Source organism: Dipteris shenzhenensis, chromosome 26 (assembly GCF_047967505.1).
Source record: "Dipteris shenzhenensis isolate YYH24624 ecotype China chromosome 26, Dip_SZ_1.0, whole genome shotgun sequence".
NCBI classification, from domain to species: Eukaryota; Viridiplantae; Streptophyta; class Polypodiopsida; order Gleicheniales; family Dipteridaceae; genus Dipteris; species Dipteris shenzhenensis.
In genome coordinates, this window is record NC_141621.1 from 36,020,557 (window position 1) to 36,046,961 (window position 26,405).

General features: G+C 45.8%; 1 protein-coding gene across 3 annotated transcripts in view; it reads right to left on the reverse strand.

Annotated features, from left to right (window-relative positions):
- Positions 1-937: 937 nt before the first annotated feature.
- The window catches only part of LOC147885010 (ARM repeat superfamily protein), a 46,606-nt gene continuing 21,138 nt past the window's right edge, over positions 938-26,405 (reverse strand). Inside the window, exon 8 of one of the 3 annotated variants that reach the window (XM_087397692.1) lies at positions 938-1,379. In XM_087397692.1, coding sequence (XP_087253818.1) covers positions 1,353-1,379 — 27 coding nt within the window. In that variant the 3' untranslated portion in view covers positions 938-1,352. The remainder of the gene's footprint in view (positions 1,380-26,405) is intronic. The other 2 variants (XM_087397690.1, XM_087397691.1) reach the window with 2 other exon arrangements.

Here is a 26,405-nt window from a genome sequence, read left to right on the forward strand (position 1 = left end):
TCACAAGTCATCCTTCCACAAAAATAATTGGTCAAATCTGCAAGAATTTGCCCAATGCTTTTATAAAAGCATCTAATCTGCAAGGATTCATCTATCTTACTCTTCATATTTTACACAAGAACTAGTACGTTCGCTTTCATATGACCTTTTGAGGCATAAAAGGTTTACTCTGTGGAACTAAATCTAATCCTAGTAACAACAAAAGAACTCCCATTTTGAAGAACACAGACATCATACAAAAGTAAGATAGCTGGGCCCTCGCTCGAGGTTGTTAACCAAGCACATCTGTGAGCCTGGAAACCAACCAGTTATCCACACGAGCATCACTTACTGCGCCATTCCATTATAAACCACATTTTCAAAAAAATATTGGATTAGCCGTAGCCTCATGGGAAATGAAACACCAAATGTCATAGATTCCCCCATTGATCGCAATGGCAACATACACAATGAAGCACAAAGATCTGCTTTGTTATTGTTGTTGTTATTTTCTTTTTCTTTTCTTTTCTTTTCTTTTGGGGTGCGGACCGGGGGAGGGGGGGGGGGGGGGGGGGCGCACGCAGAAGTAGTTCTTAGAATACCAAGTAACTATATTAGGTCCTCTCTGGTATTATTAAGCGACTCCAAATCTCTCTGCTGAGCCTATCCAAATGACACGTTCTCAGTGAGTGGCTTTGCAAACAGAGTAACATGACCTCTTTCTATTCAGGCGAACAAAGCAGAGAAGATGATAAAGCCATATAATATAATTGGTCCTATTTCAGAAGCCATGTTACCCTCAACATTCTTAAGCACGACACGCACAAGCCAAGACAACACAAGCAATCACATGAAAATAGCTCTCATTAAAGAACCAAAACATTTCAAGAAAGCGAAGATTACTATAATTCCAAACTGGGTCACCTGCCAACTCACACAAGATATACAAGTTCCCTTCACTTACCAAAAAGAAGGAAATTGCTGCCAGAATCTGAAATTAAGATTCCGCCAGCTCTCTCATTAGCTTTAATGCTCAAGGCCACATGCACAAAAGTGACTTGTGATGCAGAGACTGGCTCTTTTTCATTAACTGCATCATCAGCCTTAACTGAAGAGCACTAGAGCAAGACGAAAATAGCTAATACAGGCTTCCAACCATAGGACAGACAAAATACACCATTTCAATAAGAAACAAATATGTGATACAGAAGCCACTTGATCAAGAATTCCATTCCTTAGCTTGGAACAACACCTGAGGCTCCAAATTGAAAATCTCAGGCAATATAATACAGCCCGCATTTGAAAAATGTATGTTACAGTGGCAAGAGTGCTTGAAGCACATTCGAAACCATATCGATACCCTCAAGTCACATCTATAAAAGTCTGCCTCCGAGCTTGCCCTGAGAGAGAAGATATATATAATTAGTTCCTTTGAACCTAGACCAAAATATGAGGACAATATCAGCTCAACCGTTGACTCTTTGAATGGAATCACCAAAGAGAAATCAGCATAGTTCCAATTTTCTGTATTAAGACCTGATACTACTTTGGCAGGAAATAAGAAAATCATACATTGCATTTGCATCTACAACAAGTTTTACCAGAAGACATGCAAGCAGGGGAGATGTATTGAACATTCTAGAGCCAAAATGAAGTTTCTGTTTCTCCCACTAAGCCTGGTAACAAGCTCACGACTTCTGCGCCGCAATGGAAGAGGAAAAGGGGAGGGACACAGTGGGTCAGTGGTTGGTTGGTTGTATGTGAGTGTATTTTGGGTTTGCGTGGGTGGAGGGGGGGGAAAATCTCTTTTATCCTTTTTCAGTGGGTAGAGCAGCACAAACGTTGCATACAGAAAGTACAGTAAATGTCAGCCATGTGGCGGGATCCATGAACATAGAAAAGCTCATCAGGTAAAGCATAGAGAAAATCAAGGTCATAAATCTCATCACGTGCGCAAGATTTTAGCAACCATGAACTACATCATGATTGGCTATTGCATCACCAAGTCTGTAATGCACAACAGTAGGTGTATTTCATCATGTACCGATGCTCTCATGCACTACAGAAGCGGGGGATAAGGAAACACCACATCAACCAATTCTTGGATCTGGTATATTTTGCCCTGCAATCATATTCAAACCTGTCACCCCCTCTACAGCATCCAAGATAAGTTTCTCTTGGGTCGTGACGATGAAAGGAACAAAGAAAATTTACTGAAGTATACGAAAGACCAAAGGGTCTATGAGACTGAAAAAAAACAGATATAATGAAAGCTAAGGGGGGGATGTCAAAGTGGAACAGCATATACTAACAGATAGAGAAGAGATCTGCAAATAGAGAGAGGGAGCAAACTGCGACTAGAGAGAGAACAGACTGCATAAGAGCATACGGGAGAACCTATAGGCTATGCATATAACTGCTGAGAAGACCTCCAATGAATGACCACCCCCCCAGGGCTCAGCTGTGGACTGGTAACAGAGGCTGAACTGCACCTCAATAACACCATAAATAGGCTATTGGCTGCACCAAACATGTGATACAAGACCAGGGCAAAATGGCCCTACATATAGGAGGGGGACTGGCAGTTAACTGACCAACCAGGTCTGATGACCTGGCAGACTAACCCGGGTCAGGGTCCCAAACTGACTTGGTTAGTGGTACTAACTCTGACATTTACCAGGCCCTGAACCAGCCTCAACCAGGCCCAATAATTAAGCCTCTGACACTGGCATTGTGCCGTGGCTAGACCCCCACCTAACCTGCAGGAATACAGTGAGAAAGACAAAAATACTCCCCCTCCCTCTAGCACCCCCACATAGAAGCCCTCACTCCCTAACTTAACACCCCTCTCAGCTCCAGGTTGTCAATGCATTCCCAATGAGCTGGAGTAATTACAGAGCAAATGAAGAAGCTTCTTGTCCTCTGTGGAGCCTGCCTCCTCGCAAGGAAGCTGTTGTAGACACACCATCTCCTCCATAACTCCACAAGCAGCCTAGTTCTTAGCCTTCGTGGATGACAAGGCTGGCTGCTTGATGCTGCTCCATGAGATTGCTTTGAGACTGAGGGTACACCAATATCAATCTCCTCCCGAATCAGAGTTGATCCAACATTGAGGCTCCACTCCTGCTCTATCAGCGCGGGCATCGAGAATGCCACCGGACACCTAGTTTGCAAAGCCCATGTCAACTGCTCGCTCCCATGCTACCCGCCTGGCGCTTTTGTACATGATGGCCACTGACTCTTCTTCAAACCCCCTGCACATGCCAGTCTTGCACACCTTGTGCACTGACAACAGGTAGTAACCAAGAGTCGCAACATACAGAGCCTGGGAGGTATGCTTCCCCCCTCTGCCATCCAAAATTATCTTCAACCTGCCCTCACCTTCAATTGGTACAAATAGACTTACCACTGATGCAAATCTCACCTGACCGAGATCCTGGATGAGCTCTCGAGAATAACATGTGCCTGAAAGCACCACTGTCCATGATCCACGCTCGAGACTCACCAATGGTATGACATGGCCCCTCTCTAAAAGAAGATGGAATTCTTGTGTCCATAATCTCCACGTGTACGACTATTGGGGTTGTCTACGATTGCTGCTGACAAGCCAGTATCCCTCTTATGGCTTCGCAGAGGGCACTTTCTCCAATAGTGAACCTTCTCGCCACAGTGGTTACATGAACATTTGCTTTGAAAGCATCGCAATCCTCATCGAACTTCTTGTCGGAAGACTTTCCTTTTTCCCATGTTGTTTCTCCACCCTTTTGCCTGCGGTGCAGCCAAGGCTTCAATCCTCCACCATGTCGAGGGTTTCGAGCCGCTTTTCCTAGTCCAACACCATACGCACAAGCTCCTCCCACATGAGAGTATTCAGCCTCCCGATGAATAGAACGCTGAGTACTCTTTGAAGAAGGGGGCAGCATAGTAATGGCCATGTCCTCCGAAGAGATCTCCTGTCACTCCCGCTTCATTGGGGAGAACCTATTGTAGAGCAGAGCCAAATGCTCCCACATACTCCTGGCCAGCGTCATGTGCTTCACATGGCTTATCACCTAGGGGTACAATTCAAGAAGATAAAGGAGCCACTCGAGCATTGACCGAGCCCAAAAACTGCGCCAAGGTCTCTCGCTCCTTCCAATCCGTGATTCCAAGATCATCCTCCTCCGGATGCAACCTTACAACTTCAACAAGCATAAATCAGCCAGGTCGTATGATCGCAACTATGATTCCATCATCACTCTCCACACTCCGTAATTATTACTGTCCAATTGATAGTCTATCGGGAATATGGGTTATCAGGGATCTTCACTGGGTTCTCAGCCATCTCACGTAATCTCCAAGCGTGCTCTTGCGAAAGAGAGGGTGGGTGAAAGAAGAGAAGGTAGGGTGGGTGGGAGACAAGGAGGGAGACTGGATGGGAACAAAAGAGAAGAGGCTGCTTCAGTAGCGCCTTCTTCACGAGGATCTCCTTCTCCCAAGCTCTCCACGCCTATAGCACACCTTCTACAGCAAGTCAGCTTATTCCCAAACTGTCCACGCCTTCACCTAACCCTTGTCAGTGATTCACTTTCTTCCCATGTTGTCCACGCCTTCAAAAATCAGCAGCAACTTCCGTCTACTCCGCTCTATCCTGGAACAGACTTTACACGAACTCCAGCTCTGATACCATGTACTATGCAAGAGAATACAGGATAACCTCTGCATACAACCACAGAGAAAGGATCACACCCCAGGCTGAACTGCGCCTCTGGTGGACTGGTAACTGAGGCTGAACTGCAACTCAAATGACACCACAAATAGGCTGTAGACTAGTCTAACATGTGTACAACATCGCAGTCACATTGCAGGATATTTTGTCACATTTGCTTTATTTCAGCAAAATTCAGGGCTTTTGGTCATTTGCCCAAAATTTGACCGTTTTGCCCTTTCAGAAATTGGGGGTTTTGTCAATTTTGTTGAATTTTGTATTCATTTTTGGGCATTTGGTAGACATTGCATGCAAGAATATTGACATTGGCTTGAAATTGCAGCACATTGAGTCGCATTTGCAACTAGCAGCACAATTTGGGGCTTTTCTAAATTTGTCCCCATTTTGGCATATTTGCCCTCTCACAATTTGGGCCTTTTGCCAAATTCGTTGTCCATTGCAGTGACATTTGTTTTATTCAGCTAAATTTGGGTTTATTATGCATTTGCCCCTTAATTTGGGCTTGTTGTCCTGTCAAATTTGAGGCACGCATCCTCCATCTGGGACATTCACAGCTCAATTGATCATTGGATACATTTGCAAAGATTTGCCCCTTGTTTTGGGCTGATATTTTTGTAGGACAGCTATCTTTGGCAGGAGGGTCCTTTGACCGAACAGATATTGTTTTGCAGGTCATATTTTTCGGGACAGCACGTGCACCTAACTCATTGTTTGAGCAGTCAATTTTTGGTTGGTCACTGCCTGACATTTGCTGTCATTTTTGGACAGCCAGCTCATTTTGCAGTGAAATCCTAGAGGCTACTCTTGAGCACACATTTTTCCTTCAGAGATTTATTTTTGCAATGGGAAGCAACGATTGGATAGGTATGTTCTCAGCTGAGAACAAGCTCAATGGCCCCAACTATCCCATGTGGTCATACATGGTGAAACACTTGCTGGTGGCCAAAAATTTTTGGGGTATTGTCTCAGGATCGGACCTTCGACCTTCCCCTATGGCATCCACTTCTGCTGCTGCTACAGCCACCTCTGGATCTACTACTACTCCAGCCACACCTCCCACACCCGAACAGGACAGATGGGATGGTAGAGATGCCCAAGCACATTCTATCATTGCTTTTCCAGTCAAGAGACATATCATTCATCACATTCGGTCCATCTTGGCTAACCTTTACCAGGATTCCAATGAGGCACGTGTTGCTTCCTTACGCAGACAATTAGAGAATGTCAAAATGGAAGAGGGGGACAGAATGGATGCATACATCACAAAAATCAAGGATTTTCAAGAGCAGCTCATTAATGTGGATTCCAGATGCTCAGGTAGTGTCCAAAAGACTCAATGGACTTCCTGTGTCCTACCAAGGGTTTGCTACTACATTGAGGTTGGTTGCTATGGGCAATCCCAAGGCTTATACTTTCAACCAGCTTGTTTCCCTTCTTCTGCAAGGAGCAGAGACGCACAAATCATGCTGCCTCTCAAATTGCAAATTAGGCCTTTGTCACTAAACACACCAATAAGGGAAAGAATAAGCACATTTACAGCAAACCCAAGCCTTCTAGAGGCTCATATACTGCTGGACACTCGCATAACTCTACCCCGTCTGATGCAAAGAAGAAAAACAGCAAACGCTGTAATTATTGCAAGAAGCCAAGGACATGATATTTCTGAAAGTTGCAAGCACATCGCTTCTGAAAAGAAAAAGCAAAAAAAGGGATTTGTTGTCACTACTACTATTGCTGCCCCAGACCATGGTCATGAGGTAGCAAACATTACTCACCATGAGTGGGCTTTCACGGTGACATGCCAATACCTTCCAGAGAAGCATGCTACAACCTTGTCTATCTTAGATTCTAAGTCAGATTGGTGCTTCGACAGTGGTACTTCCAAGCACATCACTTCTTGCAGATCACTCTTTCAGACATTGGGGGCTGCTCCACATGGTGGCACAGTGACATGTGCCAACAATGCATCATATCCCGTGAAAGGTTTGGCCAAGCCGAGGTCACTTCAATTGCAGGTGATACAATCACGCTCCCGGACGTTTTAGTTTGTCCCAAGTATCAAGAAGAACCTCATCTCTGTTGCAACCATATCCTTGAATAGCCTTCGGATTCTCTTTGATGGTTATCGATATCCGTGTATGACAACCAGTACGATGACGGCGTAGTACTTACTAGTTACTGGGTCACTTTCTTCTGGGCTATATCATCTTGATAAATATGACAAACCGCCATCTATAGTGGCAAATTTGGTTGTTGAATCTGTAATTTCAGATTCCCACTTATGGCATGCGCAGTTGGGTCATCTCAACTACACAAGCTTGGTTAAAATGCATTCACAGGACATGGTGGTTGCTCTCCCACCCATGCATGCACAAGCTAAACATGTTTGTGAGGCATGCTTGTTGGGTAAATTGCACCATTTATCATTTCCAAAAGATGGGACAGTTGGTGCATCCAAGAAGCTTCACCTTGTGCATAGTGATGTGTGCAGTCCGATGTGGACAGCATCTCTTGGGGGCTAACTTTACTTTTTTACCTTTGTGGATGACCACCAGATTTTCTTGGATATATGGCATGAAGGCCAAATCTGATGTGTTCCCATGCTTCAGACATTGGCTTGCCATGGCTGAAAATGAATCAGGGCACAAGCTCCTTACTCTACGCACTGACAGGGGGGGGGGGAGAGTACATGTCCCATGAATTCTCTGATTTTTTGGCAGCTTGGGGTATTATTCATCAATGCGCAATGCCTTATACTCCGCGCAGAACGGGCTAGCAGAGAGGAAAAATCGGTCAAAGATGGAAATGGGTAAGTGCATGCTCAAAGGGAAGTCTTTGCCAAATAAGTTTTGGTATAATGCTGTCATGTGCTCCAACTGAGTGCTCAATCGGGCACATACAAAGGCATTGAAGACTATCACACCTTACGAGGCATGGAACGGTCACAAACCTGAAATTTCTCATATGCGGGTGTTCGGGTCATTGGCTTATGCTCATGTGCCATCTAGGCTGAAGCACAAGCTTGAAGACAAAGCTGTAAAATGCATATTTCATTGGTTATAGCGCAGAGAGCAAGGTATACAGGTTGTATCAGCCCAGCACGAGTAAGGTCATTGTCAGTAGGGATGTTGTATTCACTGCCTTTACCTTGACTGGAATGCAAAAAACAGCCTACTATTGATTCCTCATATGTCTTTGATAAATTGTTGTCTCTCCTTCAGTCGCCCACAGATCCAGAGCAACCAATGCAAAGGGTTGTGCCATACACTTCTACTAGTGCACATCCTCCATTAATAGCTCCTACTCAGCCTGATATGCCTTTAGTTGATGATCATGCTATTGAGCATGCAGTTGGACAGGAGATTGCTGTCAGTAAACCGCAAAAATCAGTCCCGAGATAGCTTTTGGACACACTCAGGGACAGCAAACAAGCTGAGCCTTTGCCAGCCCGCACTAGAGGTGCGCATAAACACACACGTGGCAGCTATTTGGCTGTAGCTTTGGTTGCTACTGCTTGCAATGAGGAACCTTTATGTCACAAGGATGCCTTTGACAGCAAGGAATGGATGGATGCCATGAAGGCTGAGCTTGAAACAACACTTGTTGGGAGTTGTGTGACTTGCTAAGCACGCAAGCATGCCATAGGCACAAAGTGGGTCTACAAGGTGAAAAGGAAAGCTGATGGCAGTGTTGACGCCTAAAAGCCCGCTTGGTTGCAAAGGGATATGCACAGCAACAAGGCATTGACTTTGAGGAGACCTTTGCTCCCACCTCCCGCATTACTACTATCAGGTGTGTTATTGCTATGGAATCTCATCGGCATTGGGAGGTTCATCAGCTGGACATCAAGACTGCCTTCCTTAATGGTGATCTTCAGGAAGAGGTCCATATCACTCAGCCACCTTATTTTGAACAATTAGGTTCTGAAAATATGGTTTGCCGGCTCAAAAGAGGCCTCTATGGATTGAAGCAGGCACCCCGGCACGGTATGCGAAGATACATGCATTTTTGATAGCCCGTGGCTTTCAGAGCAGCCCAACCGAGGCCACTCTTTATGTCCGAAAGAGTTCATCAGAATTTTTAATTCTGATTTTATATGTGGATGGCATGCTTATCACTGGGCAAGATATGGAACAAATTGCAGATTTCAAGGCTGATTTACAGCAGTCTTTTGCCATGACAGACATGGGCCGGTTGCACTATTATTTCGGCATACAGTTTACATATGTTGAGGGGGGTATAATGATGAGTCAGTCCAAGTATATTGGACAGCTCCTTGATCGCTTCCAGTTCAAGGATTGTAAGTCAGTTCTACTCCATTGGAGCCTAGCTGTTTGATGCATCCCTTTCTCAACAGGCTGTTGGTTGCCTCATACACCTTTGTCATACCCGGCCTAATCTTCAGAATGCCATTTCCAAGCTCAACAGGTACATGCATAAGCCCAGTACACAGCATTGGCAAGCACTGAAGAGGGTCTTTCGATACTTGAAGGCCATGCAGCATTTGGGCTTTACCCTATGGTTCAGAGGCCCCACTTGTTTTGTATGCATTCACGGGCAGTGACTGGGCAAGATGTTACGACACTAGGGTGTCACACAGCGGCAACCGCTTTATGCTTGGAGCTTTATGCATCCCTTGGTTCAGCAAGAAGCAGCCTACTGTTGCCACATCCAGTTGTGAGGCTCAGTACAAAGCAGCTCTCACAGTTACAATAGAGTGCCTTTGGCTTCACAAGTTACTTGCAGATCTTGATATCATTCAGCCCGACTCTACTACAATCTACACCAACAGCCAGAGTGCTTTGGCGCTTGCTAGAAACCCAGTGTTTCATGCACGCACAAAGCATATTGAGGTCCACTATCACTATGTTCGAGAGCGACTATCTAGTGGAGACATCCAATTGTCCCGAGGACAACTTGGCAGATCTATTCACAAAAACTTTACCACAGCCCAAGTTTGAGGCATTTCGACATGCTTTACACTTGGCTCCTTTTGTTACGAGAGGGATCACTCTGTACATATCATAGGTTGCTATATCCCTCTGGGACGAATATATGCAACCATGATGTAGTTTCCAAGTATTCCTGAGATATTTCCAAGATACTTCAACCATACCATGGAGGGGGGTTTGTTAGCACTTAGCCTTGGTATGAGCCTTGTAGGTCAGGTCAACTCTACGAGTTGACTTCTTTGGTCAACCATATAGTTGACTTGGGGACACACAGGCCACCCTTTGTATTTTCCTCTTATCCTTTTGAGCAATACTTCGTTCTTGCTTCTATCTGTTGTTTGCTCCCTTTGCACTTCATTCTCATTCCATTGCTTCCTACACCCAACAATGAGGCCAACTCCTATCAACCCCTTTATGGGCAGAGCTGGGACGACCTGTGAGCCGGCCCACTACGCCTGCTGCTTGGGTAAGATAGGATGGTCAACCCCTGGAGGCTGGGCAGCAACCCTCTTGTAGGGCATGTGGCTAGTGCAAGCAAGTCAACTAGGGCTAGAGGACCTGTAGGGCCCCGTGGCAGCCCCTATTTATAGGGCTGAGGTGGTCGGCCCATAAGGCTACTAGTCCTAGGGCAGGAGGCAAGCCCCTTTATAGGGCTGTGTGTGGAAGCCTCTATGAGGGTTGGCCCACGTACTATAAGGGTCGACCCACCTACTACAGGAGTCGGCCCACCTATAGCAAGGGTCGGCCATATGACAACCAACTAGAGGGAGGTGGCTGTCTATATAAGCCCCCTCCCTCACTTGTTTCTCATCTCTTGTAGTACAGTTGGTGCCTTGTATAGCAGAGGTTTTCCTCACTGGTTTGGGGTTTTGTCTTGAGATCCCTTGCATTTCTCTTGGTCTCTCTCTCCCCAAGTTGTGTGTGTGCGCGCGCGCATGTGCGCGTGCGCACACGCGCAGAGGCGTGGACCATATGGGTGTCATCTAAGGCGTAGATTCTTTGAAGGGCATTTTCAGATCTGAAAGGAGGATTCTCGAGTGTCGAGGCTCCAAGCATCATCTCCTTCATCCCTCTCCTCTCCTTTCTTTCGGCACTCCCCTTCTCTACATTCTTTCCCATCCACTCTCTTTGTCCAGTTCGATCTCCTCTTCACTCCGACATGTCTACCCTAGCTGAGATAGCATAACAAGCAAGGCAAAATTCCGGTTTTGCCCACCTTCCCCATTGACCATTAATATGGCCTCAATTACGGTGTAAAACGCTGGTTCTTTTTGCTACTACATCACTCGCATATTATTTTTTATTTCTACGAACCACACGTGTGTCTGAGTTCCATTTGCAGGACTTCACATTCCGGCCTAACATGCATTCTCTTCTACCATGTGCACATGTTCATCTGCATTACAGAGTACTCTTCCATTCCATGGCTGATCACCATGAGGCTATCTTCAGTATAGCTATGGCACCTTCAGTGTGTCCATTATACATTGACACCTTCAACATGTTCATGTCACCTTCAATGTGACTATTACTTATTGGCACCTTGACTGTGTCCTTGTCACCTACAAAGTGACCTTGTATCACCTTCAGTGTGATCAGTCATCCTCAATATGACTCATTTACTCTACCATCTTCAGCATGGTGTTGGATCTTTAGTGTCCATAATAGTCACATCCAGTGACAGGGTGTCGGAGCTAGTGCATGATTTCTTACCGGATCACCACAATATTTCACATCATGCCATACAAGAATGATGATGCCTCACACATCCACAAGGGTTTTCCATACCCGGTGTTTCTAGCACCTTCAGTGGCCTGAAATGATGATGCTTAGTTAATAAGGACAGATTAAGATCACATACGCCCTAGCGAGGTGGACTTGATATTCAAAACCACAAACCCAAGTGCTAGGTAATAGCTTTAGCCAAGGTCTATTCATTGGTTTCAGTTTGAACGAAATCCGAGTAGTCTAAGACCAGATATGATCAAATGTGCATGGGCAATTAATTAACTAATAAAAGTGTAGGGGCAGAGTGGTCTTGAATTAAAAATCTTTAAAGAAAAGCTTTAATTAGGATTCAAAATTCGAATTTCAGCTTTTTGCCCTAATTTTTAGGAATCTATTGACCTTGCTTTTCAGCTTTATTTGCTTTCAACCTATTGGAAGGTTCTAGAAGCTTTTCCTATTTCTGGCTCTAGCTTTTTGTGCTTTTCGTCTAACCAACACCTATAAATTCAAGGGGCTGGCCACTCTCTCTCACACACATAGAAGCTGAGCGCTCATCCTCTTCTTGCTGGTCTGCTGCTCCTCCACCCTCATGCGCCTATTCCTCTCCTCCTGCGGGCTGCTGCTCCTCCATCTTGGTATGCCCCAATCTTCTGTGCTTCTAGCTTGCCCGTCCTTCATATCTCCATTGCTTCCTGCTTGCTTTCCATATTACGGCCTCATGTGTGAATCTGCTCAGCCCACTTCCCCCCCTCAGTGCGCCTCTTCATCACAATTTTCCAGCCATCTACTTACTCCTCTTGGGCCCCTATACGCTGGTCTTACCTACCAATAGCTGCAGATTTGATTCGCTCAAATTCAGCCTCTCTTTATCGCGCAAAATCACCTTCTAATTGGGTATCTTGATTCTGTCCATAGCTGATCTGTTTTCAGTTCCGTTTTTCTACATAAACAGCTTTAAAAGTGATCTAACTAAAGTCATAGGATCTTTATTTCGATCTCTAATCGGCCTGATCATTGTCTATGGGTAATTGAATGTTTTTCTAACAGGAGATGTGTCTTTGCTTCAAGGTACGGGCAAGAAGTTTTGATCATGGCCAATGTCTTCCAAGATCTTGCCAGGGCTGCTTTTCTTAGGTTGATCAAAAAATAATTCTTGTAATTGAGTCTAGTTCCGTGTGCACATGGACCTATGTATGGTTGATGTTAAAATTGAAATTGGGGAATTTGTATAAATCTATTCATCCTTTATGACCAGTGGCAGGATGAATACGTTGACCTGGAGAAACCGGTCCACGAAGGAGCTCGACCAAAAGGAGAGATTTGTAGACCATACCTATGATAGTCGGCCTGAGGCTTATGTCATGACCTAGCAAAACTAGAAGGGATTTCATTGTGTTCTACTGCAGCTATTGCCTGATGAGCTGTTGGAGATCCAGATGGGTCAAATGATTGCCAGTGCAGGAATCCAGACACAGCAGATTGATCCTTGTGAGCTGCTGGATGCCCATCGTTTCTAGAGCTCCTAGGCTAATCGATCTGGGAGCAATGCACCTGTTTGGACCTCAAAGGAGGCTTCTAAGGGGGCTGTATAGCTCTGAGATACAGATGCCCATGCAAGGAAGCAGACACTGCACCGCAGCTAGTCTCAGTTGGATTATTAGTCGTCCAGCATTGGGACCTGATAGGCATTCCCTCCATCGTAAATTTCAAGTGATATTTGAAGACAGATGCCCTCCTCTCTTTCCTACGGATGTATATCCAAGGAAGAGACAAATACAACATAAGACAATGGAGACTGATCAATCTGTTGGACACAGTTCAAGATTTTAGCCAAGGTCTTTGGCATACCCCTACATCCCCTCCTCCCCCACATAATTCACGACATGGAGGTTGGCTTGTCCAAGAGCAAATCATTCTAGACTTTCGCTTTCAAGGATGTCGCTGATTGGGCTCAAGCTCAACAAGTGTCTCAATCCCCGTCTCATTCAGATATGAGCTCAACACAATGGATCAGTAAAATTTTGATGCTTCATGCAAGTTGTCTCCTGCTACAAGTCCTTGGGCATCTGGCTATCATCTAATTCCGCATATTGTATAAACAATTTGGTCGTGAAATTCTGCGACCCAATGAGAAAGGAGAACTCAACCGCTCAAAAAAGCACACAGAGAGGGGGGGGAGAGAGAGAGAGAGAGAGAGAGAGAGAGAGAGAGAGAGAGAGGTGAAGAGAAGAACTCAAGACTTAGATTTCTCCACAAGCTTGGAAAAACAGCTCAGAGAAGAGCTAAATACATCTAGCAAAACCAAGGATGATTGTAATGCTCAGATCTATGGGAAGCTGTATGCTCAAACACTCCTCAGTCCGTGTTGCCTTTGCAGAGCTTCATTGTGGTTGATAAAGTGTACAAAAACCTCTCTATTTATAGGGGAAAAGGGGCGAAAACACTGCTGCCGACCCCAACTGCTCCTGCTACTGCCTCTAACCTGCTGTTGGAGCTGCTCTACTGCCAGGCTGAGCCCCTGACAGTGCTGTACCGCCCTTCTTCCGCAATGCCACGTACTGCTGCAGATGTATCTCCACACGGGCAAACAATGGTTGCTAATGTTGTACCAACCGTTCTGCTGTTCAAGACAATGGTTGCTGAGGGTATGCCAGCCCATTCTGCTGTTCCAATTAAGCCTAAATCTACCCTGGTCTACTAATCCGTTGACCTCTCATATGGGGGCTCACAGTGTCATGTGCAGGGATTGGTATCCGACGTGTACTGGGTACACAAGACTAGCTCAAGTAGCCTAGGGAGGCTTAGAGCTAAGCAGGCTTGATTCTCGGGTTGAGTGACAAGGGTACGAACCAGTTAGAGGTCTTCACTATTTTTGGCGCTTGGGGCCCGAGTCTATATAAGGGGCCCAGGGGTTCAGTTCTCAGAGAGCCAATGGGAGCAAGTCTCGTTCCCAGGTGCTAGGTCTAATCCTAGATTGAGTCGCGGACACGCACTTGCATCATACCGTAGCCCAAGGCCCAACAGCAAAACCCAACCTTCACAGCGCCACCTTGTGGTATGGGACACCAGGCTAGTTAGGATTTGGTTGGGAGTTCGTGCCAATAGCTCAACTCGTGGCTCGGAGGGGACATCTCCTGATTCGGGATCGCATCCCATAGATATCATGGTTGGGTGGTGAGCAGCCTGCTCAGTTTCCTCATGTTTGGTGTGTTCTTGTGTTTGCTTGCAGATCAGAGATTTCACGAGTGCTGGGGTCGTGTCAGTTGGTATCAGAGCCAACTCCTGAGGTAGGAACTTCTGTTGCGAGAATTTTGGACGAATTTTTCTCCAGGTATGCCCTAAGTTCGAAATTCATGTTCATGCCTTGCAAGTGTATGTTGGTTCATCGGTTAAGGGAAGTGGTATTAAATTGGGATAGAAGGAAGGAGAGAGAGAGAGAGAGAGAGAGAGAGAGTGCAGGTGATTTCGTTGCAAGATGTGACAGGCTGAGAGAGAGGGACAGAGGTGTAGTTAGGAGGAGGTAGTGAGGTCCAGGTAGAGGCGTCAGAAGGGAGTCAGGAGAGAGCCTAGAGCTGGGGCGAACCAAAGGGGATCGCGTGTGTTAGTTGGCTGCTCAGGGGTTGTCATGGCAGGTAGAAGGGAAGCGCACGAAGGTGCGCAACAGGATAGGGCTAGATCGCAATCTAGGCCAATTACTTTTCGGGGGGGCCTGGAGGCTTAAAAAAGCGCTACCCCTCGGTTTTTGGAGGTGAGCTTTTGGAAAAGCAGGGCTTTACTAAAAGCCCACTGTTAGCTCGGCCAATTTGCCTTCTCCCATAGCCTGTAGATTGCACAGCATTCCAGCCCCTCTACACCTTCAGGCCCGGGAGCCAGAACACCTGTACGGCTTGCTACAGCACTTCGTACGGATAGCTAGGAGCGGAGTCCCAGGTTCAAGAATCTAAGCTGAATTGTCAGCTCAGCTCAACCAGCTTACCTTCTTCATCGACCAGCTTTCCCTTCTTCCATCGCCTTCTTCCTGGCCAGCTTTCACTTCGTTTCTACCTCCTAGCTCCGAGGCCACCTACTTGTTTCTCTTCTCTAGCCTATCTTCTTTTCAGATCAGATTTCAGTCATGGCTGATTCTGTAGACCCCGTGCTTGCGATGGGAGACCAAGATATGAACTACCATGCGGAAAATGACCAGGGTCTCTATAATGATCTAATTACAAAGACAGTCTTCAGTGAATTCACCACTGCTCTTGATGAAAAGTTTGAGCAGGTTAACACAAATCAAACGGGGTTGACACAGCAACTCCAAGGAATTCAGACTACACTCACACTTTTGACTAGCATTGTTCACGCGCTCACGCATGTGGATGCCATGGCTTCAGAGTTAGGTCCGCACATCACTCCAAATCCTTTTCCTGGCGATCAGAACCAAGGAGGTTGTTGACACTTGGTTGCACAAGTGGCAAGTACACTTCCATTTTATCCGGATGATAAAGAAAATACAGCTTGCAGCACGATTTATGTCAAGAAAGGCTTTATTGTGGTGGAAGGAACTCCAACCCAAGCCTGCAACATGGATAGAATTGTCATCCTGCTTCAACATGTATCCACTTGCTTGGTACTATTTCTTTTTGTTTTTCAATAGTATGCTTATTAAGAAATGAAATGTTTTCCTACTGTTCAGTTACGGACAATGGAGACTAGGTCTAGCATTTGAGGGTGGACCCCCTTGCTTGGGGTTATGGGCATTAGAAACCCACAAGAGTGATGGCCTCTCTTTGAGAGGGACATCTGGAAACCACACCCCACCTGAGTACCCAAACATGGGACCAATCAAATGCACAGATTGCATACCGACCTAGGAACCATTCAAGAGAATGTTCCCTGAGCTTTGGGTGTGGGCCTGGCAGCATGCCAAGAGTAATGCAGATACAAGATAAGACGACAAACAAATGAGCTCAGTATGGCTCAATTATGACCTTAGAGTACATCAATAGATAGTCTAAGCTGTTGGGAACCCATGGGTGCGATTAGAATTAAATTCTGACAACTTTGAAATTTTAGGGTTTTTGGGAGTGACACGTGGCAGACTGCCACATGGAATCTGAGCTGGCAGGTCAGTCCACCTGTCCCACACATGTAGCAGCATGCATGGCAAGTGGCAGGGCATGCAGTCCAAGTGTTTGGCCCCAAATCTGGTAGATTTAGGGCAGGTTGTGGGCTGTCCTCTTTGGGACTGCTGCCCACTAAAAATCTGAAACAAGTGTCCACCTTCCACTCTAGGCCTTGGGGGGGGGGGGGGGGGGGGGGGGGCTGAGCCTATAAAAGAAGGCCTCTCCCCTTCATTCCACACATGAAAATTTCGTCACTTTTCTTCTCCCTCCTTTTGGAAGATGCAGCAGAACCTCTCCAGCTCCTTCGGTGCAGCCAGCTTCTCCCCAGGCCATTCTCTCACCTCAGCAGCACTTTCTCTCTCTACAATAGCACATCCTCTCTCTACAGTTCCAGCCCCTCCTCTCCAGAAATCTGCCCCCTCTCAGCTCTTCTGGAACAGCAGCAGCATCCTCTCTCCTTCACCTAGCCTGGAGCAGCCACAGCCCCTTTCTCTATCCTGCTGCAGTCTTTCTCTCTCCTGCTGCAGTCTTTCTCTCTCTACTGCAGAATTTCTCTCTCTACTGTTCCAGCCCATTTCCCTTGCAGAAATCTGCCTTTCTGTGCACCTCTGGAACAGCAGCAGCTCCTCTCTTACATCTCCTCCCTTGGGATCAGCATTGGCACTCTCTCTCTACAGCTATCACTCCATAAAAGCTTTCTCTCTCTAGCCTACAGGCTGTTTTTCTAAGCTGTTCTCATTCCAGCCCCATTTCCACACTCTCCTCACCCAAGGTAGCTTCAGAGGCATCAAGGACTTCATCTACAAAAGGGTCAAGTCACGAAGGGAGCCTGTATTGTCAAGTTTATCTCATTTACAGCACTATTTCGTGTTGTTTCTACTATCTTCCTAGAAACTAGTGCTTGTCTCTAATGTTGGATGTAAGTGGTGATTGTTGCAGGCTTCTTCCTTGTGGATTGGGCAAGCCAAGAGTTGAAACCTGAGCTTCGAGTCCTCCTTTTTGTTGTCTACCTTACACATATGCTCTTGAGTCTTGTATCTAGGTCCTAGGTTTTCACTGAGTTCATCAGTTTGGAAGGTGCATTGCACCTTGGTCTTGTATCTCCATTTTCAAGAATAAAGTGAGCCTGGATAAGGGGGGGGCCCGTCTTAGCCCCTCAATCATATTGCATTTTCCAATGATGTCACTTTGTGTTTAAGCTGTATAAGTCTTAATTCCAGCTTAATTGCAAACTCTTAAGTTCAAGTATATGTGTTTGGCAACTCGCAATCATCTCATTCAAAATGCCTCTGCAAAATCTGTTCTCTGAATTGATAGAAAGCACTGAGTAGTTTACAAGAATTCGAAGGGGTCTTTAGAAAAGAGTTTCTGAAGAAGGAGAAAGCTCAAAGCCCTCGATATGTCCACACTGAATCTGACTTTTGAGGTTTATCTTCAGAGGTTTCAGGATTTGCAAACCAGAGCTACAAAGATGGATCCAATGACCTTGTTAGGTTTCTTTGTAGATGGTTTGCCTGACTCATACAAGTTACAGATCAAGAACAACAAGTGTACCACTTTGCAAGAGGCCATGAATTACGGGCGCATCTATGATGATACCATGGCCAACGCAAAGGGAACCACAGTTGCCGACACGGGTGGAAAGAACAAGAGGAAGTTCTTCCAGTTTACCACTGGTACAGGGGAATCAAAGTCTATAGACAATGCCTCCAAGAAACATTCGACTCAGGCGAAGAATGATCGTGCCCGTTTCCTTCGTACATTGAAGTTAAAGAAAGAAGGACGTTGCTTCATATGCGAGGAGCGGGGCCACACTAGGAATGATTGTCCTAAGCGCAAGAACCAGATGCAAGCATAGGGACCGAAGCTCCATGCGGGTCCAGGTACCAAAGCTAAGGGAGCTAATCAAGTTTCGATGACATGTATTTCTGTAAATGTCATTACCTGACCACTTTCTTGTAATTGCACTTTTAATAATTCATTATTTGGTTCCCATGATCTTTTCCGAGTTTATGGAGAAGTTAGGGACCAAAGAGTTCACATTCTCTTTGAGCCGGGCAGCTCTCACAACTTTGTTAATTACAAACTTGTGCAGAAGACGGGACTGTCCACGATACCTAGCGATCACACCTACGAGGTGCAGCTTCCAGCTGGAAAGCAGTTTTGGGATCGCAAGATTGAAGAACTTTCTATCCGGATTCAAGACTACACAGCTGCTCTTACGCTCTATGTCATGCACTTGGAACATCTGGACTTGTTAATCGGAATAGAGTGGTTTAAAACCCACGATATTCGAATTGAATGGAAAGAGCGTACCCTTCTTTTTTGGATAAGGACACCCAATTTTGTATTCAATGTGATACTATTCCCTCTTCTCAGGAACCTATTGTATGTGCGATGCAGCTTCAGAATATAACAAACACTTCTCATTATGATGTGTATCAGTGTGTTTTGATTCGGCTTTCTTCATTTGTTGTTTCTGTTAATAAAAAAAATGATTTAAGTGTGTTTGAACACCCTGAATTGAGAACATTGTTGGATGATTTCATGCATGTATTCCCCGCTCAACTGCCGGAAGGTTTACCTTCAAAACGGGTAGTAGACCATCGCATAGATTTAGTACCTGGGGCTCGACCTATTAGTGTTCCACCTTATAGGATGACCCAGCTTGAGGAGGACGAGTTAGCTTCATAGCTACAAGATTATCTGAATATGGCTATATCCGCCCAAGTAAACCACCTTGGGAAGCATCTGTCCTCTTAAGAAAGAAGCAAGATAATTCCTGGAGAATGTGTATAGATTATAAACGATTAAATAAAGTGACAATTAAGAATCGATACCCTCTTCCTTGTTCCGATGATTTGATACACCGTTTGGCCAGAGCGAAGTATTTCACTAAGATTGATTTGCGTACGAGTTGTTACCAAATCCGTATCTATGCTAAACACATAGATCGAACCGCATTTCGAACTAGGTATGGCCACTACGAGTTTCTCATATTACCTTTTGTTTTGACTAAAGCTCCTGCCACCTTCCAACTAATGATGAATGATTTGTTCCGAGATTTTTTGGGTAAATTTGATGTTATGTTCTTAGATGACATCTTGGTATATAGCCAAACACAAGAGGATCACATTGGACACCTCCGGATTGTCTTAGTTATACTAAGACAGCATATTCTTTATGCCAAGATGAGTAAATGTGACTTCTTTATGAAGGAGATCATTTACTTAGGACACAAGATTTCTTCTGAAGGTATTAGCATTGATCTGGATCGTATCCGGAAGGTTTTAGAAAGGCCTATCCCTCAGACTGTGACACAACTTCGTTCTTTCCTAGGATTCACGGTGTTTTTACAAAAATTTGTGCATGATTATTTAAACATCACGGAATCCCTGACAAACATATTGAAAGGTCGCGGACGCAAGTCTACCACGCAAGGCCGATGCAAGTGATTTTGGGATTGGGGCAGCTTTATTCCAAGAGGGCAAACCTATAGGTTTTGAGAGTAAGAAGCTAGACAACACCCAATATCATTGGCCCACCCTAGAAAAAGAACTCTATGCACTTCTGTATGCTCTAAAAGTGACACTACTTGTATGGTTCGAAGTTTCTTGTATTGACCAATCATCAGTCAATCAAGTATGTGTGTGATGGGTCTGAATTGAGGGGACAGAAGACTAGATGGCCAGAATTAATGCAAGATTTTGATTTTGAAATACAGTTCGCTGAATAGTGTGGCGGATGCCTTAAGTCGAGTCAAGTTTGTAAATGCTATGTCATTTACGAAAATATCCTCAGAACTATTTCAATCCTTGAGAGGGCTTTGCGCAACTGATAGCCATTTCAATTCTTATTGGCAAGTCCAAGATGAGAGCTCCATGGTTGACCAGGACTCAGGAATTGTGCCACCTATCATACAGGCGGCGGGAGGTCGGTGGATGCTTAGGAACGGCTTGCTGTTCCGAAATGAAAAAGATGTGTGTGCCAGATGTTTCAAATCTTCGATCCAAGATTCTCTGGGAGTGTCATGATGCTTCTAGTGCTGGACATCCAGGTATACATCGGACTTTGTCTCTTGTGAAGCATATCTTTTGTTGGCCTCAAATCGTGCATTTATTCAAAACTATGTGGTAGGTTGCCGGATTTGTTAAGTTACTAAGGCAGAACGCCTTAGAATCGCGGATTTATTACAGCCATTGCAAATCGCGGGTAATAAATGAAAAAGTCTTTCCATGGATTTTATACCGGTTTGCCAAGAACACGCAAGGGTCATGACTCCATTTGGGTCATAGTGGACCGTCTGACAAAAAAGGCTAGATTCTTACCTATTAGAACAACCATCTCAGCTGTTCAACTGGCTCACGAGTTTGTGGACCACTTGTTTAAGTTGTATGGTTTGCCCTCTGACATAGTTAGCAACAAGGACTCGAAGTTTACAAGTAACTTCTGGACACTTGTTTTTGAGAAGTTAGAAACTACTCAGAGTATGAGTTCCTCAGATCATGCACAATCTGATGGTAGTACAGAGAAGGTCAACCAATTGGTTGAAGATATGCTTTGGGCATATGTTTCTAAGAGACAGTCTTCATGGGAAGATTATCTACCTATGATAGAATTTGCTTATAATAGTGCAAAGCATTCGAGTACTGGTTACAGTCTTTTTATGCTTAGGTACAGGTTTCAACCTAAGTCACCAGTTATGGTTGGGTTAAAGAGAATCCAAAATGATGCTGCAAAGACATTCTTGCAAGACATGCAAGAAATGTTACAGTTTGCCAAGGAGTCTATTAGAAGTGCCCAAGATCGAGACAGATTTTATGCTAATAGACATCGTTCACCTAGAGGGTTCTCTGAAGGAACGATGGTATATTTGCATATTCCCAAGGAATCCAAGAGCCTAAGTACTGGTTTGGTTCCGAAGTTATCCCCCAAATACTATGGTCCATTGAAGGTTATTAAAAGAATTGAACCAGTTGCATATAGACTAGAATTGCCTCCTAATCCAGTATTTCATGTCAGTAGACTAAAAGAGTTACTGGGTGCGGATGATCAACTTGTTTCTCCTCAAGAGATAATAAAAGCTACAGATTTGACTTTTATTCCGCACGAACCTGAGAATATTCTTGAACTTCATGAAAGACAAATTCGTAATAGAACTATCACGAAATCAAAGATCAAGTGAAAGGATCGTGTTGAGGAGGATGCGACGTGGGAGACATTACCGAACCTCCAAAGGACATTCCCGCGTATTTTAGCGAACTTAGGAGTGAGTTCATAGAGGAGGGGAAGTATGTCATGTGCACGGCTTGGTATGCCACGTGTTCTTGGTACACAAGACCAGCTCAGGTAGCCTGGGGAGGCTTAGAGGTAGGCAGGCTTGATTCTTGGGTTGAGTGGCAAGGATATGAACCAATTAGAGATCTTTGCTATTTTTGGAGCTTGGGGCCCAAGTCTATATAAGGGACCCAAGGGTTCATTTCTCAGAGAGCCGATGGGAGTAAGTCTCATTCCCAGGTGCCAGGTCTAATCCTGGATTGAGTCGCAAACGTGCGCCTGCATCATAGCGTAGCCCAAGGCCCAGCAGCAGATCCCAGGCTTCACAGCGCCACCTGGTGGTACGGGACACCAGGCTGGTTAATATCTGCTTGGGAGTTCATGCCAGTAGCTCAGCTTGTGGCTCGGAGGGGACATCTCCTAATTCAGGATCACATCCCGTAGATGTCATGGTTGGGTGGTGAGCAACTTGCTCAGTTTCCTCATGTTTGGTGAGTTCTTGTGTTTGCTTGCATATCAGAGGTTTCAGAACTGCTGGAGTCGTGTCAATCAATTCGGTTAGTGACTATTATGTGTGGGCCAATAGCCATGCATGAATGAGATGCCCCAAGTCCTAGCATTTGTGAAGATGTCCGAGATGTTATCTTCTCTGGGGCAATAAAGTAGCTCCGCAATCTCATCTATAATCAACTCTTCAATGAAGTGGTGCCGAAACATGATATGCTTCGTACAACCATGAAATACCAGGTTGTTTGCAGTCATTATGCAGCTCCTCCTGTCACACATGATCAATATCACCTCATCTAGAAGAACTCCTATGTCCTTCAATATCCATCTGAGCCAAACTGACTGGTAGGCTGCCACGTGGAAGAGAGTGCAACTATCAGTTGCTTGACATCGAGCACCATGTTTCAAATTTCCAGTCCAAACAAAATCACAGAATCCACCAAGCTCACTCCCAGTGTGATACGTGATCTCAGAAACTGTGTGTACCTTTTAAATACCACAGCCTTCATGTGGTTCTCTCTTGGTTTTTATGGGAACTGACAAAGTAATCCCATTGTAAAAGCTATATTTGGATGAGTACCGGTCAAGTATAGATGAAGGGCACGGAGAGAAGGGCATCCCCATCTTTCCTTACACGGCCAGTAATGCCAGGAAATTCCAGCTCAGCTGTAGGGGTTGGAGGCGTACCAGAGCTCATCATTGGGAGAACTTTCACATTTCTGCTGACTTGCAGAAAATTTTTTGACAAAGGCTCTAGAAATCCCACCGGAATAGAAAAATCACTCTCTTCTTTTGGCTTTCTATTCATGGTGGGATAGCAGTGAACCAATGGAGATCTAGGTTCGGAGCTGACCCTTCTTGCCCTCGTTGCCTTTCTGCTTTGGAGACAATACAACACTGCCTTTGGGATTGCAGACAGGCGAGAATCATATGGAAGGGTATTGCAAGACTTTTCAGCACTTTTGTTCGCCTACGCTTCTTCATGACCTGGGGATCAGTGGCTTGGCTCACTCTTTCAAGGCCCCAAGTCTTCTTTGAGGGACTTGACTCCTCTTGGGCTCTCCACATCCGACGACATCTTGTGGAGTCGTGCTCTCTAGAGGATGTTCCGGCCACTCTCTTCAGAGCTGCTCATTCCTCGGTTGACTCTCCATAAGAGATCTTAGCTAGCATTGCAGCATGGCACATTTGGAGAGCCAAATGCACTGAGGCTCTGGAGGGTTCTCAGGTTCACCCTTCTTAGATCTTGGCCAGTACTTGGACAGATACGGTACACACTCTGATGGTCATTTGGACGACCATACAGGGATCATCTCGAGCAGCCTCCTCCAAGAGAATTACTTTTCTCAGAAATTGGAGAGACTCTCCCTTCTTTGCTGAGACTTCTACAAGGTTGACTTGGCATTTTCAGCCTCAGCCTTGGTTTCTTTCTACCTCATTCCTCTGAGGTGTTTTCATTACATGCTTAGCATGTTGTATTTCCGCACAGAGCTTGCTCTAGTGAGTTTCTTTCTTACTTAATAGAAGTCTCCTTTTTCGAAAAAAAATAATAATAATAAGCCAGAGGCTAAGGCACCCTGTTGGTTTGCTGCGCGGAAGACTGGCTTTGCTACTCTGAAGGTTTGAAGGCCTGAGGAGTGGATGAGAAATGAGGGACCAAGGGGGCTGCTTTTATAGGCCCCCCTTGGGCCCTTAAATACCGACCAGGCTGCAGATGCTGACCAACCAACCTCATCCTGTCCCAATCTATTGCTACTGTTGAACGACCTGCTGAAGTGGCAACCGACTGGCCACGTGGTAGGCACTAACAGCCAACTGACTAGCAACCGACTAGCCTACGTGTACTCTTGCGATGTCTGTGTGGCAAGCACCTACTGGCTAACTGCGTGGCAGTCCCACATGGCAGCTACTAACGTTGTTGCCTACGTGACAGACCCAGTGCCTGCCTACGTGGATTCTTGATGAGCTAGCTGCTTGCGTGGCAATCCAGCATGGCCACAGGCTGTGGATGCTCGTGACATTCCCTTCTCTTGAAACTCGAACTAGGGTAGAGAGAAAGTTGCCTTGTATGCTGCAAGGAGGTCTCGATAGTCTGCGAAGAAATCTTTCTCCACCCATGGTGCTTCGTGGGAGCCCCCTGTGCTTGAACTTCAACCTGCTCCACATCAGGTATTGTGGTTAGTGCCGGACCCACATATGGTTTGAGCCATGAAAGGTAACTACAATTTCATGGCCACGTAGTTCTCCATCTTGATGATTAGAAAGGGTCCAAAACTCTGATGAGAAAGCTTCGGGCACTTCCTTCCAATCTGCTTGACGAGTTTCTTCATGATCCGCAAATAGACCCATTGCCCTTCCTCGTAACTAAATCACAATTGTGCTTGTTGGCTTGCAAGTCACATTCGGTAAGTCAATCTCACCTTTGATAATGCAGTCCTTTACTAGCTCCATGATCTGCTCATAGGTCTCTCTGATGCAATCGGCTTCGTAAACCTTCTCGGATGTCTGAGTGAGAAGGGACTTGAACTTTTGCCAAAAGATGCTTCATAGGGAGCCCGACCATACTAGAAGAATGGGTGTCGTTCAGGATCCCTTGAACTAGGTGTTAGAAATGACCCAACAGAGGGTACGCACAGCGCAAGACTTTTAGTAATGCCTAGGAGCTCACATAGTGTGTGTGTGGGGTGTGGAATCGCAAACTTCTTTACTTAATGTGCATCACATAGATGTGCAGACTCATCAATAGACAATGAACCAGCCAGATATAGAAGACACCAAAACTTATATATTTCCGTCCAAAACTATGGACAATACAAAAGAGATAGATCCAGAGTCCCACCAATGGTGTGGTCCTCTGGTCTAACCACAAGGTCCTTCTCCTATCTACCGGCTATCTCTAGACTCGAGCCCGTGTGCTCCACCTCGAGCGTAAGTAGACTTTCCATCCAAAGATCTCAGCACCTTGCTGCCCTAGTAGGCAGCCTAGGCTTCAGCCCCAAGTGAGCTCAGTCTGCAGCAACTCTGGCCCTGCTTTGCCTCCTGGATGTAGGCCCAAAGATCAGACTTCTGCTGCTCCTATATTTGCTGACTTGCTGGATATGAAATGAGGCCTGTGGCCTCTGCTTTTATAAGCCCCAAGGGCCCCTTGAAGTAACCGACCAGCCAGCCCTAAAAGGGCCGACTGGCTGGTCTGTTTGGGCCGACCAGTCTGCCCCAAAACCAGCCCTTTAAGGGCTCCAAAAACTAGGGCCCTTTGGCCCACACTTCTAGGGCTTTTGGCCCTCCAATCTAGGCAAGGGCCCAGCCTATACAAGGCATGCCTCTGCCCACTGGCAGCCCCATTTGCTGCTCCCCCAGGCCCCAGCCATGTCAGCGCCTGTTCACCCTGCTGCTGCTGGTTCTGCCCTCTGCCAGGCTCTTCTCCAGCCACGTGTGCAGCGCTGTACTGAACCATACTGCTGTTGACGTCATCGCACCCTGCCAGGTCAGATCTAGGGCTTGCTGTCCCCGCCTTCTGCTCCTTCCACAGGTTCCGTCCTTTGCAGCCTTCTTTTCTTGTGAGGTGCTGCCCATGTGGCAGCCCCCTCTCTCTTTTCTGGGCATCTTCTGCCCTAGGTCTCCCTCCCCCATGCTCTCCTCATTTGGGGGCTTACAGATGGGGAGGTGACCTTTCCAACACTAGGGGTAAGTACTATTCCAAGCAACTCTCAGCACCGCAACATAGCATTTCAGATTATCAAATGAATAATTGGTTGTAGAATTATGTCTCGCCATCTGACTGCAGATGCAAACTGATGGGGAAACTGAGCTTGGTACCAAAGTTATCGAACAAGGCCATCCAAAACTGACTGGCAAACTAGGAATCCCTGTCGGACACAATGATACGGAGCATGCCACACATTGGATACCAACATCTGAGAACAAGACGAGCTATGTCCTATGCGTCGATGGTACCTTTGCATGGAATTAGCATGACAAACTTGCAAAACCTGTCCACAATGGTCAGAGACATGGTGTTCCTGATACCAATAGTTGGTGGAAGATCTGTAACAAAATCCATGCTAGTCTGCTCAAAGGATTGGTTCCGAATCTCGAAGGGCTAGAGTAATCCCGGTAGTTTCCAATGAGATACCTTCACTTGCTGGCACA